The following is a 16,222-nucleotide window of genomic DNA, read 5'->3' on the forward strand; positions in this document are numbered from 1 at the left end:
GGTTATTGAGAGTTGTTATATCTTCTTGATTCAGTTTTGGTAATTTGTACCTTTCTAGGAATCCATCCATTTCGTCTGTGGCTTCTATTCTGTGAGCTTAAGCATCTTTTTCTTTGTTTCCAGATTTAAAGAAACTTCATCTTGTTTCTCCATAATCAATTTAAAGATTAAGATGGAGTTTTAAAAATTATGTCTGAGATATAAATATATATGAGTTTCTTAAAATTTTATAGAAATGTATTTTAAATGATAATTAACAAAGTTTTGTCTCCTACCAAGTGACTAATTTTTTTCTATTTGTTACAATGAATTAAATTGTTATATTTATAGATTACCTAACCACTTTTTGCACATTGATTGCTAGTACAGTATATCTGCTATTATAGTTACACATATGTTGATATGTATATTTTTCTTGGTAATATGTCAACATCAAAAGAATAATTTGATAATATGACTTGGAGTGCTTTCCATTGTTTGGCTTGAAAATTTCTTTGTTGAATGTTTGAAAGAATTTTCTTTTATTTATCTTGCAGTCATTTTTGGAGGAAAAATTAATAGTATCATAGCATTTTCCTTTTTATGCGTAAATGTGTATTTGAAATTTTGCTTTCTTTGAATTATTTAGGAATTTGTATTTTTAATGGATATTAAAGTTGTCAATTTACATATAATTTACAGATCATATAATATTTTAGACATCTACACACTGTTGTAGCATCTCAGAAAAATTCATTTTTAAAAACTATTTTATTTGCTTACATTTTCAACTCTAACTTACTATTTTCTTCTTTAGCATTCTACTTCATTTTGTCTCCATTCATAATTCATTTTTCTTTCCTTAAATAATAATTGTTAAGTTTTCCAATTTTCCATGAAATTACCTTTTTCCTAAATTTTATTTTATTTTATTTATTTATTTATTTATTTGTGTAACCGGGGACTGAACGCAGGCCTTTGCGCTTGCCAGGGAAGTGCTTATTCCACTGAGCCATCTTCCCGGCCCCTCTAACTTTTAAATAAAATACTCATTTTTATTTGTGCCTGTTTAAAAATAAAAATATCTTTAAAATTCACTGTTTGATGATTTCGCATTTTTAGTAAGGCAATGGCCAATCATGTTTAACAAAGTAAGAGGATTGTGAAGCTGTCTTTTTCAATCAAAAATCCATTTAAGTTGACTTCAACGTCAGGGAAAATAATTATTTAAATGTCAAATTTCATTGAGTTAGAAAACTGTTCAGAACACAAGTCTCTTTACCAGTGGAGAGAAATAAAACAGTACTATTTATCAATTGTATCCACAACATCGCTCATCTTTGTGAATGTTTATCTACATTCATTATGAACCAGTCTTTAGTTCTAGGTCTTCAGAGAAAACTGGAGAAATCAGAGAACAGAAGTGCATCACCCAAAGCCCCACACTCTCTGGACTCTTACCTACACACCGGGGTTCTCCTCCATCCCACTGGGCATTTCCTTGGCAGGTAAGTTTAGCACTTCCTTCTAGTCTGTACCCTTCATCACAGGTAACCAAGCAAGTGGTCCTATAGGACATGTCCCTGGTGGAACAGCTTATGCGGCCATGTTTGGGCTGGCGGAGATGGGGACATGTTCTCACTACATAAAATGCAAACAGTTAGGTCATAGTTTACTAAATAAGGATACAAATAATAATTTAAGTTTAATAATATCATTTTACAAGCAAAAAGCTTTCTATTCTTAAAATTGGAAAAAATAAATAACTCACCATAATTTTGTAGCATTGTGAGGTAATCAAATGCCTTTGTTTTATCAAAATACATTGCTGGAACAGTATCACTGTGTTCAGTTCTCTGTCCTTAGGTGAGAAACTTAGACTGTCTATGGGATCTGTGCCTAACGATACAATGGTGGCTGTACAGTGGGGTGGCTGACAATGTATCCATCAGGATATATTCCAACAAAAGGAAGACGTATTTTCCAGGAGTGGGGTTTCAGGTTTAGGTCCACCTCAGTTCTCAAAGCTCAGATCCCTGTCCTGAACCTTGTAATGATACCAGGCTCTGTAAATCTGTCCAAGTTCTGCCATAGGAAATTCTAATATTCTAGTGGCTGTCCACAATTTTGACTCTTTTAGCTTTTTCTCCTCTTTTCACACACTTGCTACAAATTCTAGCTCATGATGCCCATCTTGATTTGTGTACTAACACTGGTTTGTTTGCTTGTTTGCTGCTGAGGCAGAGACTGTGAGTTGTTCTCCTAAAGCTATTTTTTTCAGATTTGTTTTTAATTTCTTGCATAGTTATGCACCAGCTATAAAATTAGGATTCTCTAGCTCCATCACAATTAATGAGAATAAGTGAGATAAGAGCTGCACTGTGTGAACTTCTTGGAACATTTTATAAAGGCAAATATCTCCACTGAGAGAGCACCAATTTGTCTTTCCATTTATTTCCTTCTCTCCAAATATAGCACCTCAGCATACAATAGCATATTTATAGAAAGTTGTAGGAAAAAAATCATGCATTAAAACAGTTGAGTAGATAAATAAAAGAACTCTCAGGCTCTGATGACTGTGGAGGTATCACTCTACCTTTACATTAGAGCTGCTTTCAACTGACTCGATCATTCCTATACTGTCATCCTTTTAGGTGAGAAAATACAAAACCTTTAATCGGGTTACAGCGTTGTTATTTGGATCTTTGATATTAGTAGCATTACACAAATCCTAATTCTTTCAATACAGTTTCCATTCACTTTTCCTTTGTCAATTTTCTAGGAAAAAAATCTCTTTCCTTTTTTTCAGGGCCCAGTGTGTACTCCATAGCGGTGGGGCATAGGAGCTAGGATTCCATCCCTCAGATCTGGGTAATGAGCATATATAGCTAGTGAGTTGGTTCCTTTCCTGACCCTCTACAGATCCACCATGCAAGTTCACCTAGAAGGGCATCCACTAAGCATGGGATGCTGGAGATGTCACCATTCTTAAACCAGCTTCCACACCACCATCAGGGGCAACATTCCCCAGACTGGCTGTCTAGAGAAATCTCTGTTTTCTAGTTCTTCCACCTCTGATCCTCTTACATCAAATGTACAGCAAAGAAATTTCAAGGAGGAACTTGGGCTGCTCCTGCCTAGCCCACCAAAATCCTTAACTCATCTCAGAGCTTCCTTCATTTGATTTCATCATGTCCTGTACCACCACTCATGAAATTTTGTTATGAAGCCTTAGCCTCTCAGCTCACCCCTCATCTAGCAGGTTTCTCCAATGCAGATGAGATCCACATCTCACTACAGACTCTGCATTTGCTCCCTGGAATACATGACAAGTATTCAGTCAATTTCCTCATGTTCTAAACCTCTTCTTTGAGTGTCTTCACTTTATCTTAATCAAAATCTTATTGTCTCTTATAGAGAAGGTCTGGAGGTCAGAGAGGTGTCTTCATCAAAGAAGAATGGTGAGTCAAAGAGAAGAGGGAGGGAAGAGGAAAAATGCAGAGGGTGGTGCAGGAATAAAAGGGGATATCAAAGAGTATGATGCTAAGCAAAACTATGGGAGGCCATTCTTTTGGAATGAGATGCTGCCCTACACCCTAAGAAATCACAACAAACACAACTGGGCTCATTCATGCTAAATGCCACATCATGAAACAGTTTTAAGGATTCCCAAACAGATAAGTTTTTCCTGGAAACAGAATCTCAGTCTATTTGAGTTGGTTAGCAAAGAATTCAACTGTGCTTTAATCATTACAAAAAAGTAATTTGAGGTAACTAACACTAACCAGTCTGTTTGTTTTTCTCCCAATTGTTCTGTTTCCTCATTTCTTCCTTATAAGACCATGCTGTTCTGACATTGTCTAGGAGAGCTTATTCTATTTTGCAGAATATGGGTTTCTTTGAACAATAATTGGAAACAAAAGCTAATTGTATCTATAATTAAATTGGTTGTAAGTTTGTCTTCTGACAGGGAGGAGGGGAATGTAGAGGGAGGGGAAAGTTTAAAAAAATGAAAAGGAAGGAATAGAAAATATGGAATTCATCCAGACCAGGGAAGATGTGCTCCTTCCATCAGATGGCTGTTACGAGTAGAGACTCAGAAGGAAGAGGAGTGGGTGCTTCCAGACTACATCGGTAGATGGGCACATGCATTCATTTGGATAGCTTATAGGTATTCTGCAGCCCTCAGGCATTGCACAAAGAATAAAAATACAAAAGAACAAGATTTAGTTTGCTCCAAGAGAGCACTGTACAGCAACAGGAGATGCCTGAAGACAGCATAGCACTGTCTAAACAACAACATGTTTGGAATTTCAGAATTTTATTGGGACTCTGGGTGAGGTATAGTACTATTTTTCCTATTGTTTTTGCATTTCTATTTGTAATTACCAGGCATATAGATGCATTTATTCATGATGAAAACTTCAAAATAACAAGGAAGCTGGGGCAAAATATTCAAGCATACACACAATTTAAATCATGGATAAAACTGATTCTCTGGGAACCCAGTCACATTATGTTACTTGACAGAACATAAATACTGAGAACATTAAACATACATTTAGGATTGATTAGTCCATAGAGAGAATGCAAGAATTAGATTAGAGGTTAAAACATAAGCCCTAGCCTCCTCTACCCAGAGAACAATTTGGACGAAAGCCAACTGCTAATAAAAAATGAATTGAAATATTTTGCTTTCCTAAGTTTTACTTTTATTGAATGTGTCCGTCATGCATGATATGTCATGGGCCAGGTAGGCTTAAAAGATGAGCAAGACAAACTCTATGGTTAAGAATGTACCAAATTTATAGAAACATATTAAACAACTGCTTTTAGCTTCAATACTTTTCTTAAAAAATCACTATAGCTTTTCAACTGGTTATAAAATGGATTTGCACCATCTCAGGAGAACTGAGAATAAATTAGAGCTGATATGTTAGACCAATGCAAATAATACTGCTTCTCAAATGTTTATTTTAATAAACTCTCATTGCTCCTTAGGGAAAACAAAGACTATGCAATAATCCCTATTGCTTTTATTAAACATTTTTTATTCTTTCACTCAGGAATGACCACTTATTACTATTTTAACAGGACTCCATTTATGTATGAAATTCAATTTAAAACTTTCTAATTTTAATAAGCTGAAAGATTATACAATAAACATCCCTTAATTTGGATTTGTCAAAGCTCTACCTAGATATATATTTATTATTTTGAATAAAATAGCAGTTTATCCTGATTGGGTTACTACACAATGAATGCATGAAGTTAATTATCACAATGTAACTCATTGATATCTATAATTATTATGTGTCAATTAGATATTTATAATTATTATATGTCAATTAAGAAGTTTGGAAAATAATATTTAAAACAAATATAAGAATGTGGTGTTCTAAGAAAACAATCTACTATACGTAGGCAATAAAAGAAACTGAACCTGCAGTGGTTCTTATCTTAAATATAAGTAAGACTTTTTTCTAGACACATAATTGCTGTCAATCTCCAAATTGTGATAATGCCTAATACTGAAAAAAAAGAAAGAAAATCTTATAGTAAATTTAGAATTCCTATATTTTTAATTTTTCTCAGGAAAATAAAGAATCACAAATTTAAATTTTTTATGTTGTGCTTTTGCTAATTATCGTTAAGAAATTACAAGGGATTTGCCAGTTTAAAAAGAAATATATAAGTCAGACGTAATTAAAAATGATTATAAGTGCTTTATGAAGAGTACCTGGGAGGAATAAGAATCTGTTACTTCTCAAGAGAATGGAAATATTAATGTGACATGAAATGTGCAAAGGTTTTACATTTTCAGTGTGTTTCATTTATGAATCAACCTTAGGAAGGCTTTCACCTCCAAAATATGACATAATACATAAAAGTATTCTCTGTTCTTATAATTGATTTAAATTAGACCTGTAAAACTACTACTTTTTCCATACTAGTCTTCTGGAAATAGAGGTGAGACTTAGCCAATTACCATATTTCTCTGAATCCCACATGCTCCCATCGTAAGAAACACCATTATTTCAAAGGTCACTGCTATGGATATAGTAATATTAATGAAATGATTTTTTTAAAAATTCCAATTTTAGGGATATTAAAATGTGTATATGCGTATGTGGGGGGGGGTTGATTTGATGACCAACAGAGGCCTCACAGGCTGAAAACCTTCCTTTCTTGTGCTACTTGGGTAAAACTATAGGATATTGGCTGTGTGACAGTTGTAAGAAGCAGGAAAATAGCTGCCAGAGATGGCTGCTCTATGTGTTGCTTCTCTGTACAGTATTCGATTTTGGAACTTCTGGCCCTGCCTCTGGCACTGCCCATTTCCTTCTGGCCTCTCTAGGCTCCTGAGGAGTTCACCATAACACCTTCTCCACTTTCTGTTGCACCCAAGTGAAGGCTGGAGATGTGCCAGCTGGACACCTGTTCATCTTGCAGGGTACTGGCGTGTTATCAAAGTCCTGCAGTAACGGTTGGCATCTAGAGTCTACCCTAACTATCCCCATGTCTTTGGCACTGCATCTCAGCTCTTGAAATTTGAGATTTGAATGACCTTCCCATTTAGTTCCTAGGCAGGCCTTTCTTTTGCTTGTTCAGCACAAGAATATAAAAGGTGTGGTTTATGATGATGTGGTCAATTGAACTTAGCAGTTCTGTCTTCAAATTTCCTATAACTTCTGTGGTCTGTGGTTTATGAAACAAAAAAAAAAAAGAAATGAGGAACTGACCAGTCCATTAGAATTTAAATCAAGGAACAGTAAGCAACATGAGTTGGCAGTTTGCATACCTCTGCAAGAGCTCTCTGAACTGGACCACAAACCACTGGGTAGACACAGGAGGATGCTGCTTCCCACGAGGTCAAATCCAGGGTGACATCGGACCCCACAGGCAGCATTGAAGTGGTTGTTGCAAGTATTCTGGATGAAGTAACCATTTTCAGGAGGCTTCAGAGCAGGGCAATGGACAGCTAACATTTATAAAAATAAATTTAAAAAGCAAGGTCAGGCTTTGTCTCTGGAATATTTCCTTTCTTTTCTTTGTTTAATGGGATATGCGCATAGACTTCTCAATTTCCCATGCTTTTTTCCCATAATTTTACTGAGAAACAAATAGCAATGAGACAGTTTCAAATCAAATTAGTAAGAGAGTTTCAATAATTAACACATTACGTATTGTCTTCCTAGTGGTTATTTGTTGTACAAGATGCAGACATGATATCCTATTTATAAGCACTATTAGAACAAATCCTTCTATTCATTAAGACAAAGTAGCTTTATATCTAGCCTAACTATATTGAATACACAGATACAAAATGGTCATTCATCTGTATTCCCCTTTTTTTGGTTTAGTTCCATCATTTAAATATTACAGGTGTGTGAACTCAGCAAAATATTCCAAAATAGTCCAGTAGTCCATAATAGTATTGGGTCTTCCACTTGACTGGCAATGCCAGAAGTTGTTGACCTGAGTCCTCCCACGCTTTTTTATTTAACAGCATTTGAGTTATTAAGAGAATGTTAGGAAGAACAACTTTCACACTTGACTCCTGTTAGGTATTTATTTCAGGTTAAATTTTAAAGACAGACTAAATTTTTTTTTTCATTTCCTTCCCTGTGATTTTCTTTCTCTTTTTCCATAATTTTATTGACAGACAAATAGCAAATGAGACAGTTTTAAATCAAATTGGTAGGACGGTTTTGGTAATTAACACATTGCATACTCTCTTCCTAGTGGTTATTTGCTGTACAAGATGCGGACATGATATCCTATTTACAAACACTATTAGAACAAATCCCTCTATTCATTAAGAGAATGTACCTATATATCTATCCTAACCATTTTGAATCACAGATACAAAATGGACATTCATTTATGTATCCCCTTTTTATTTAGTTCCATCATTTGAATATTATGGGTGTGTTAACTCAGCAAAAATACTCTAAAAGAGCCCAGTAATCCCAGACTAAATATTTTTAAACTTTAATTTGTTTTTGCTATCTACATAGATACAAGATTTTCAGATTTACTGGGGAGGTGCTGCAAGGGATCAAACTCAGGGCCTCACACACGCTAAACACTAAGTTACCTCCAAGCCGTAGTTACTATCATTATGCCACTAGATATTTTCCCTCCTAATAAAGATGGTATGAATCAAAGGACAAATAATATTACTATTTCAGTTGCAGCGGTGGGAGCCTCACCTTCACACGTCTGGCCCGACGCCCGGTATCCCTCCCTGCAGACGCAGTCTTCGGGGGATGTGCTTCCGGGTGGGGAGGTGTGGTTTGCATCAGGACAGGGGATGCACGTGCTGATACCTCCCGGAGATCCTTCAGGCTTATATGTCCCCGATGGGCAAGCTGCGGGCAGACAGCCAGGGAGACATGCTATGTGGAACATCAATCAAGAGGTAACAAAGTATGCGAAACGAACTAGGGTGAGGAAAGCTGAACGATAACTTTCTATGGAAATAATAGGATGAGCAGTATGAGCAAGAATAGAATTTGGTTTTAAAGAGCGATGTAGTTTGTTATATCTAGGTTATGAAGGTCTCCTGTGTCTGTTGCATAGTTTCCAACACAACACAACACAACACAACACAGCACGGCACAGCACAGCATAACATACTTGGGCAGTTCTGTGAGAAAATTCCAAATGGCAACATATATTAAGGGACTAGAAAGAATCCATGATCCTCAACAGATTAAAAACCAATGTTGTTATACATGATACATGTCACACTGCATCGCCCCATCTTGTGTAGCCCTGCTTCCACCATCCTGACACAAATGCAAGCACAAACACACACACACATGCGCACGCTGCCCCGCAGAGGAGGGCGGAGCCGGGGTGGATGTGCAAACAGCACTTTGACCCCTTGTTTCTGTTCAAAGCACTCAGTAGAGGATGAGGAGAAAGTACAAGCCTAAGGGAGCTGTTCCAAAGAGTGGGACCTATGCCTTTAGAAGAAAAAAGAAACAAAGACCCTGAACTTTTCAGTCTCCTGGGAAAAAAGATTAAAAGCAAAATCTAATTGACCTTGCTTTAAATCTTCCCTCCACACTGACACTGTGTCTTTGAATTTGTAACTTCGTCCCTCTGGGGCTACACATCTATGGAATAACTCAGAAATAAGAAATCTAATTATAAAGAAAGAAACAAAAGGGGCTTGCTGTACTCAGTTATGCCAATTAAATGTGCCATAGTCCCAGGATGCATTCATCTATTCATAAAGTAGCAACCAAGGAATGTCCACCTATGTGGTGATATTCTATATAAATTGTTTCATTTAATCCTTATGTGTTAATATGAGTATTAAAAGTTATTAATACTAGAGATCTATGCACTAATATTGTTAGTATTGTACCCAGTGTAAGATGAGAAAAAAGATGCTTAGAGCTACCACTTAAATAAAGGAATTCAGTTAGAAAGTGACAGAGCTATATTTTTAAAAAAGAATTAAATATCTATATAGCATTCATTAAGTCCCAAGGATTGTTCTATGTATCTTATAAACATTATCTCTTAAAAATCCTTAAAAACCTATGAAGGACCTAATAGTATTAATCTTTTAAAGTAAGTAGTAGCATTAGTCTCACTTTGTAGATGAAGAAAACTGAAGTTCTAAATAATTTTCTGAAGATGCACAGTAAGTAGGCATCAGAAAGTATTTGAACACAGAAAGCTTTGGATCTAGGGGCCTTGCTTTTTGCCATTACGTGTGTGTGTCTCAATTCCAAGTCTCTTGGGTGCTGAAGCTAGACCAGTATAACATACTAGCAGTATAAAAAAGAATATTGAGAGATAAGATTCATGATGTAATTATTGGAAAAAATAACCATGCTTCTAAAGTTCTTGCTTGTAATTTAAAACAAAAGATCTCATAGCTCTATAACTTACAGTAGAAAATTTGAGATCTGAATAAATTTGAAACTTTTAAAATGAGAAGAATATTTTAAAAAGAGTAATAATGATGGGTGACTACTACAGCTCATATCTAGTTCCCCCCAAAAGGCCTCACATAGTCTGGAGTGGGGCTTTCCCAGGGTGGCTGGGTCTACAGTGCATAATGCTGGAATTCATTCATGGTGCACTGCTAGGATCAAGGCCGCTAGGATTAAAGGTGGTACCATATCCACCCTAAGCAGCTTGGATAGGATACACAGGATAGAAAGCTGCGATCACCCCTCACTTGCCTTGCTGCCTTCTGCCCACCATGAACGGCTTCTCCTCTGTGATGCCTGTCTGCCATACCTCCCTGCCTTGGAGCAAGGCAGTTATGGACTGAAACCTCTACAAACTGTGAGCTAAATGAACTTTTCATCCTTTAAGCATCAGGTATTTTATCTCAGCAACAAGAAAAATAACTAAGACAGTTATTTATGAAGAATAATTCAGCATAATGAATGGAAATATTCCTTTGAAGTATTTTTACATTAGTCAATATCAGGTTATTGCTGAATTATTCATATTATTAAATATGTCTTCCTATAAATATTTCAGTATTTCATTAGAATTCTCAAAAAGCTGCAAAGCCACACAGTCTCCTTTAAGTAGAAACCAGCAGCAGCTATAGAAGAAAGTGATTGAGATAAATACAAATATTGAAAAGAAAATTTTAATTATTACTGAAATATTAAAAATGTTATTGGGCAATAAAAATAAATCCTTGGGGCTGGGGAGATGGCTCACTGGAATAAACACTTCCTTGGCAAGCACAAAGGCCTAAGTTCAATTTCCAGTTCCGCCAATACATACATACATACACACATACAAACATACATACATACACACATACATACATACACACATACATACATACATAAATCCAGTTCCAGAACATTAGCACTAAGTGCAATGCTACAGTAAATAAGTTATTCTATTCTTATTGATCATTTACATTTCTACTCTAGGAAATTTCCACTTCTTATTCTTTGTCTATTTTCCTAGGATTCAAATAAATCAATAAATCAATAAATCCAGTTCCAGAACATTAGTACTAAGGAGAGTGCTAGCAAGAGTAATAGTTCTGATACAAATGCAAGACTATGCACTAAAGCTTTAGTACAAAAATATTTACCAAGTTTTGGGCAAAATTAATGGAAAGGCACACTTGGAATAAAGGAAAATGTTACAAACCCAGGGAAAGACAAACAAAATAGTTATAAGTGGGGAAATCAGGCTGATTCTTTATTTCTCCTCTGTGAAAAAGCAAAAACTAGGGCAAAATAATGTGGAATAGATACATAGCAATGCAATAAAAATACAATGTATCCAAGCTAATTGAAATGTTGGACAAGATATTTGTATGCATTAAGAAATAAAACAACTAAAGAATGCACATAATTTTAGGAAAAAAAAGATTTATTTAATTTAGTGAGAAAGAAATCAAAACAAAGAACACAGGAAGGAGAACAATGGTCTTTAATAAAGTCCTAGATAGTGAGAAACTTGTGGGATATATAGTGCATTTTAAGTATGTTGTTAAAATAATTACAAAGATAAAAACAGACATAAAATAAAGTGTTTGTGGACTGGGGAGATAGCTCAGTAGATAAGTGCTTGTCTGGCAAGTGTAGGGTTCTGAGTTCAATCCCTGGTGCTGTAAATAAATAAATAAATAAATAAAGTGTTTTTACAAAAATGCATGCTCAAAGGAAGAAAATAATCTTTTATACTTTAAAGAAGAAACGTTTAAAATATGAGAGAAACTAGTAAGTAGGTAGAAAGTAGATAAATTTCTCATTTCATATACACTAATATGATAAAATAGAAAAAATTAAATCTAAATTCATACATAAAATTACATAATTATAAGTAGAACAAAAGATGTGGAACCTCCAAATAGGTAGAGAAGAAGAAAATCTAAATAATAAAAAAGAAAAGAAAAAAAGAAAGAGCAAGGAAGAATGAAAAATGAAGCTACAAAAACGAGTGTAACAAGAGGAAAACCAAATGTATCAGTCACTGTAAATATCAGTGGATTAATTTAACTGACCTGGTAAGATGTAAACATAAAAGACAGGAGACATATTGTTTAAAATTAATTGAATTACAAAAATGTTTGAAAATATTTTGATGAATCAAATTACTGTCTTAAGGAGAAACAAAATATGTAAATATCTTTTTCTAGTACGTGAAAATGATCTGAATACTTTACTAGGAAAATAGATAAAGAATAAGAAGTGGAAATTTCCTAGAGTAGAAACGTAAATGATCAATAAGAATAGAATAACTTATTTAACCTTACTCATAATAAGTAAGTGAAATTTACTGTGGAAAAATAGGCTCTCTCCAACACTGCTGAGAATGGGTGAAGTTTCCGTGGAACAATTTGGGGCTAGACACAAAAAGCCTCATTGGGGGCTTCCTCTTTAATACAGCCTTTGGCCTCTAAGAATCTGTCTCAAGTAAAAGACAACAAGTAAGCAAAACTGTGTGCCTGAATGTTACTGTTATTTATACAACACTAATAATAGCACAGATGTTTAGCTATAGAGCCTGTCACATTCGATAGGTCCATCTGTCCAGTGGGTACTACCCACAAAAATACAGCTCTTAACATCAGAGTCATTCAAATTGTGCAGGTAAGTGCAAAAAATGTTAAAAGCCACCTAAATTGTATGATCCCTTTTTCTTTAGACAAGGTCTCCCTATGTAGTTCAGGTGGGCCTTGGATTCAGGGTGATCCTCCTGCCTCATTCTCTCAGGTGATGGGATTCCAGGCATGCACCCCCATGCCTGGCTGTATGATCCTTTTAAACTTATAAATACATATATGAGACATAGAGGAAATGACCTGTAAGGTTATGTATACATGCTACATATGCAGGATAGAACTCGGAGGCTTTCAAGTATATTTTTCTTGATTTACAATTTCTTGTTTTGTTATGAATAGGTATTACTTGGGTAAAAGCAAAAATACAATTACATTAAAAAGAGCTATTGTCTTTAACCTTAGATCTCATTTCATGATTATTGATTCTCTGATATTGAAAACTGTCTTGACTCCTTCTTGTTCCTCTTTTCTTCATCACTATCCAAATGAAAACCGTACTCTTTGGGCCTCATTGCTTAACAACGTCCTCCATTTTTGTTCCTCCTGATTTTTGTTCCTTACTCTTATGGGACCCAATTATCTCTCTTCTACATTTTTACAAAGCCTTCTTTCTGACCCCTTGATCTTTCTTATCTCTTCCTTTAACTCATTTGAGATGCTGCTGCTTTAACACTTCTCCAATATGTCAACTTAGTCAAATCACTTTTCATCTGGGCACTAGACAGTAAGATAGAGCCCTCACTCCTCAGCCTGGAGTACAGTGACGTCCTGGACCTCTGTCAGTTGCAGAGTGCTGCACACCCTAGACAGAGCCTACTACACCACAGAATCATCCAGCACCTGGTGCTGTACTAGACCCCTTCCCTACCCCCACCACATTTATTAGATGTGGGCGTCTGAGCAGCTTACTGAATTTCTCGGTAACCTTGTTTTCTCTGGTGCAATAGTAGTAGTATTTCCACTGCACTTTTTCATTTTGGTTAGGATTCACTGAAATAAAATTAGTTAAGCAGTAATGCCTGGCATATAGTTTGACATTCAGTAAATGTTAGCATAATGTTGCCAACCCTTCTTTTCAGTGATAAAGTAGATCATTATACTTCTCACAGCTTTGTTGTGCCAGAGAGACATCTGGCCCTTGGTAAATACTACTTCCCTATATCCCTCTCCAAGCCTCCACTTGGCTTCTGCTTTTGCATATGTTTTCCTGCCTCTTAATGAACTGCAAACATGCTTCAAGAATATAGCTTGTCCTTCAAAGCTTCCCCAGTTTCTTCAGACAGATTGTCTTGCCTGTACTTTTGGGCCTCCCTGGACACATCACCCTTGCCACTGCTCTGGCAGAGATCTCTGCATCTGGCGCTGTGTGGAATGTGCACTCATAAGGTACACTCTTTCCTGGGCAACATGCTCTTCTACTTGTAGAAAGCCTTCCAATTTGGGATGGTCACTATCTACCTCACTGCCTGAGCAGGGAGTCATTCCATCAAAGGAGAGCCAGAGAAAACAAGCTCTCCAAGCAGACGAGAGGTTGGGTTTGGAGGAGGGAGTTCTGATGTCAGGAAGGACAACAATAGGGTGAGGTGAGAGGTCATTAGATTTGGAGACTAGACAACCTAGACTTGGACCCTTGCAATCTTGGATCTTACACTAACAAGCTTGGGGTCATTGGCAAGTGATTTTCTTTTCTTTTTATGCAACATACAGAAGTTAAAACTTATGACATCTATGATCTTTCCAAAACTAACATTTGATATTTCTACAAATAGACTAATATGAAAAAGCAACTTAAAGAGTCATTTAATGAGAGTCAGATTCCTGATATAGATTTCATAATTTTAAAAATAATATTACTTGGAAAAAATAGTATTGCTTGAAAAGGAAATAATTTCTTATTTTTTAATTCTCCAAAATCTTTTGAATAATGGAGGGTTTACTAGACTGGAGAACAGTGTTTTGGATAAAAATATCTATCCCAAAGTATGTTTGGAAATGTATTGTGAAATCCATATTGGTAATGAGAAACAGACTTTAGGAGAACGATTTAATGGCATTGCACAATTCTAGGGGGAGATATGTAATCAACTTCTGTGATTCCCAACAGTGAAAAATCCTCATCCAAAACTGAGCAAAAGTTGAAGAGATGAAATAAATCCGAGGTTTGAACACGTTTCACAAGTCTTGGCTAAGGGGCTATTGCACTTTTTTTTTTCCTTAATGAGATGTTTCCTTCCTGGAAAGGTGCCAAATATTACTTGTTAATTGTTCTTGCTGTTGATGTTAAAATGAGCCTACTTTCTCTTTGCAGAAACACACTGACGGTATCAGCTACCATTACTGGAAGCGTGATTCCTGAAGCTATCATGCTGTGCTAACATTAGCTTTTTCCAGCTGAAAATGTAATTCTTTGAGGTAGAAAAAAAAATAATAGGTCTGGAATTTGTAAAACACAGAAAGTTTCCATTCTTTTTAATCTCTCTGGTCCATTAAGTATCAACATCTTACAAAACTTAAAAGTCTTAAGTAAAATGTTACCATTAATCGCATGCATTATAAAGTGATTTACATGTTATAAAATTCCTCCTTATACATAGGTTAATTTTTTAAAATTAATAAAAATTGGAAGCCTTTACTCTAATTTTAAAGAGTACGGTGCCAGGACAGTGGAATGGGCTGCATGTGAGGGTACCCCACGGAACTCTGAGGGCACCCATTCTTGTGGATTCTGGTGGCACTGTGGGGCTGAGCAACTCAAAGCCCTCGTTTCTGTTCTGTCCACGTCGGGCACCAGGGAAGTATGTAGGCCTTTGGAGAAGGGGTCTGTGCGATCGCAACGCATGCTTCTTTTCAACTGCGTGGCTCTGACACGAGTATGGGTTCTATTCCTACTGATGATCTGGCTTGGACTTAGAAGAGAATCAGTTTCTCCTAGGCTAATCCAATGTCTTCACAAATATTGGACAAGAACCTCAACATGGGGACGGGAAGTTTCTTCTTATCGGGCAATGACTATGCCAGTTTCATCAATGGATCGCAAGAGGAGACTCTCCACATCAGAACCTACGTGAGGAGGCGCATGAGCACCCCGCTACTCTCCCTCTGATTGGTCAGTCTATTTGGCTGCAGTACCGAGCGTTTGCACAGCATTGTGAATTTGAGCCCAGTGTGGTGCTATGAAAACAAATGGCACCTTAGCTGCGGGGCGCCATGTCACGAATATAAGCAGCTGCTCAGACTTGTCAGGAGATTAATGATGGATAATGACAAGTTTATAAAAAACCAACCCCTCAAAGGACTGTACATAAAAAGGACAAATTACTCAAGAATATGCATGTACTCACATACAGATTCACATGCAAATGCAACCTGGCTGAATATAAAATATTCAGGTGAAGATTTCTGTGTTCTTAATTTTTTAAGGTGTTTAGAGTTTGGATGAAAACTGAAACAATCCTGAGTTGGATAATTACAACTTTGTGGGCTTGCACTTTTAGAAGAGGCTCTCTGGAGATTTTTACAATTATATTTGACCCAATTTTTCCTTTCCAAAAATAGATAATAGTTCAGAATCACATAAAGGAATAAAAATACCATAAACTAAATCAGTTTGGTTTATTTATTCTTTTAATATTTGATATTTAGGCTGATTCTAATTGTTTTATAATTTTA

General features: G+C 36.0%; 1 protein-coding gene across 1 annotated transcript in view; it reads right to left on the minus strand.

The window, feature by feature from the left end:
* The window catches only part of Svep1 (sushi, von Willebrand factor type A, EGF and pentraxin domain containing 1), a 217,470-nt gene that overhangs the window by 154,954 nt on the left and 46,294 nt on the right, over positions 1–16,222 (minus strand). Inside the window, exons 4-6 of the mRNA XM_004638106.2 lie at positions 8,196–8,354; positions 6,782–6,961; positions 1,441–1,620 (exon numbers count right to left, since the gene is read on the minus strand). Of these exons, the coding sequence (XP_004638163.1) occupies positions 1,441–1,620; positions 6,782–6,961; positions 8,196–8,354 (519 nt within the window). The remainder of the gene's footprint in view (positions 1–1,440; positions 1,621–6,781; positions 6,962–8,195; positions 8,355–16,222) is intronic.

Source organism: Octodon degus, unplaced genomic scaffold (genome assembly GCF_000260255.1).
Source record: "Octodon degus isolate 3935 unplaced genomic scaffold, OctDeg1.0 scaffold00094, whole genome shotgun sequence".
Taxonomy (NCBI): Eukaryota; Metazoa; Chordata; class Mammalia; order Rodentia; family Octodontidae; genus Octodon; species Octodon degus.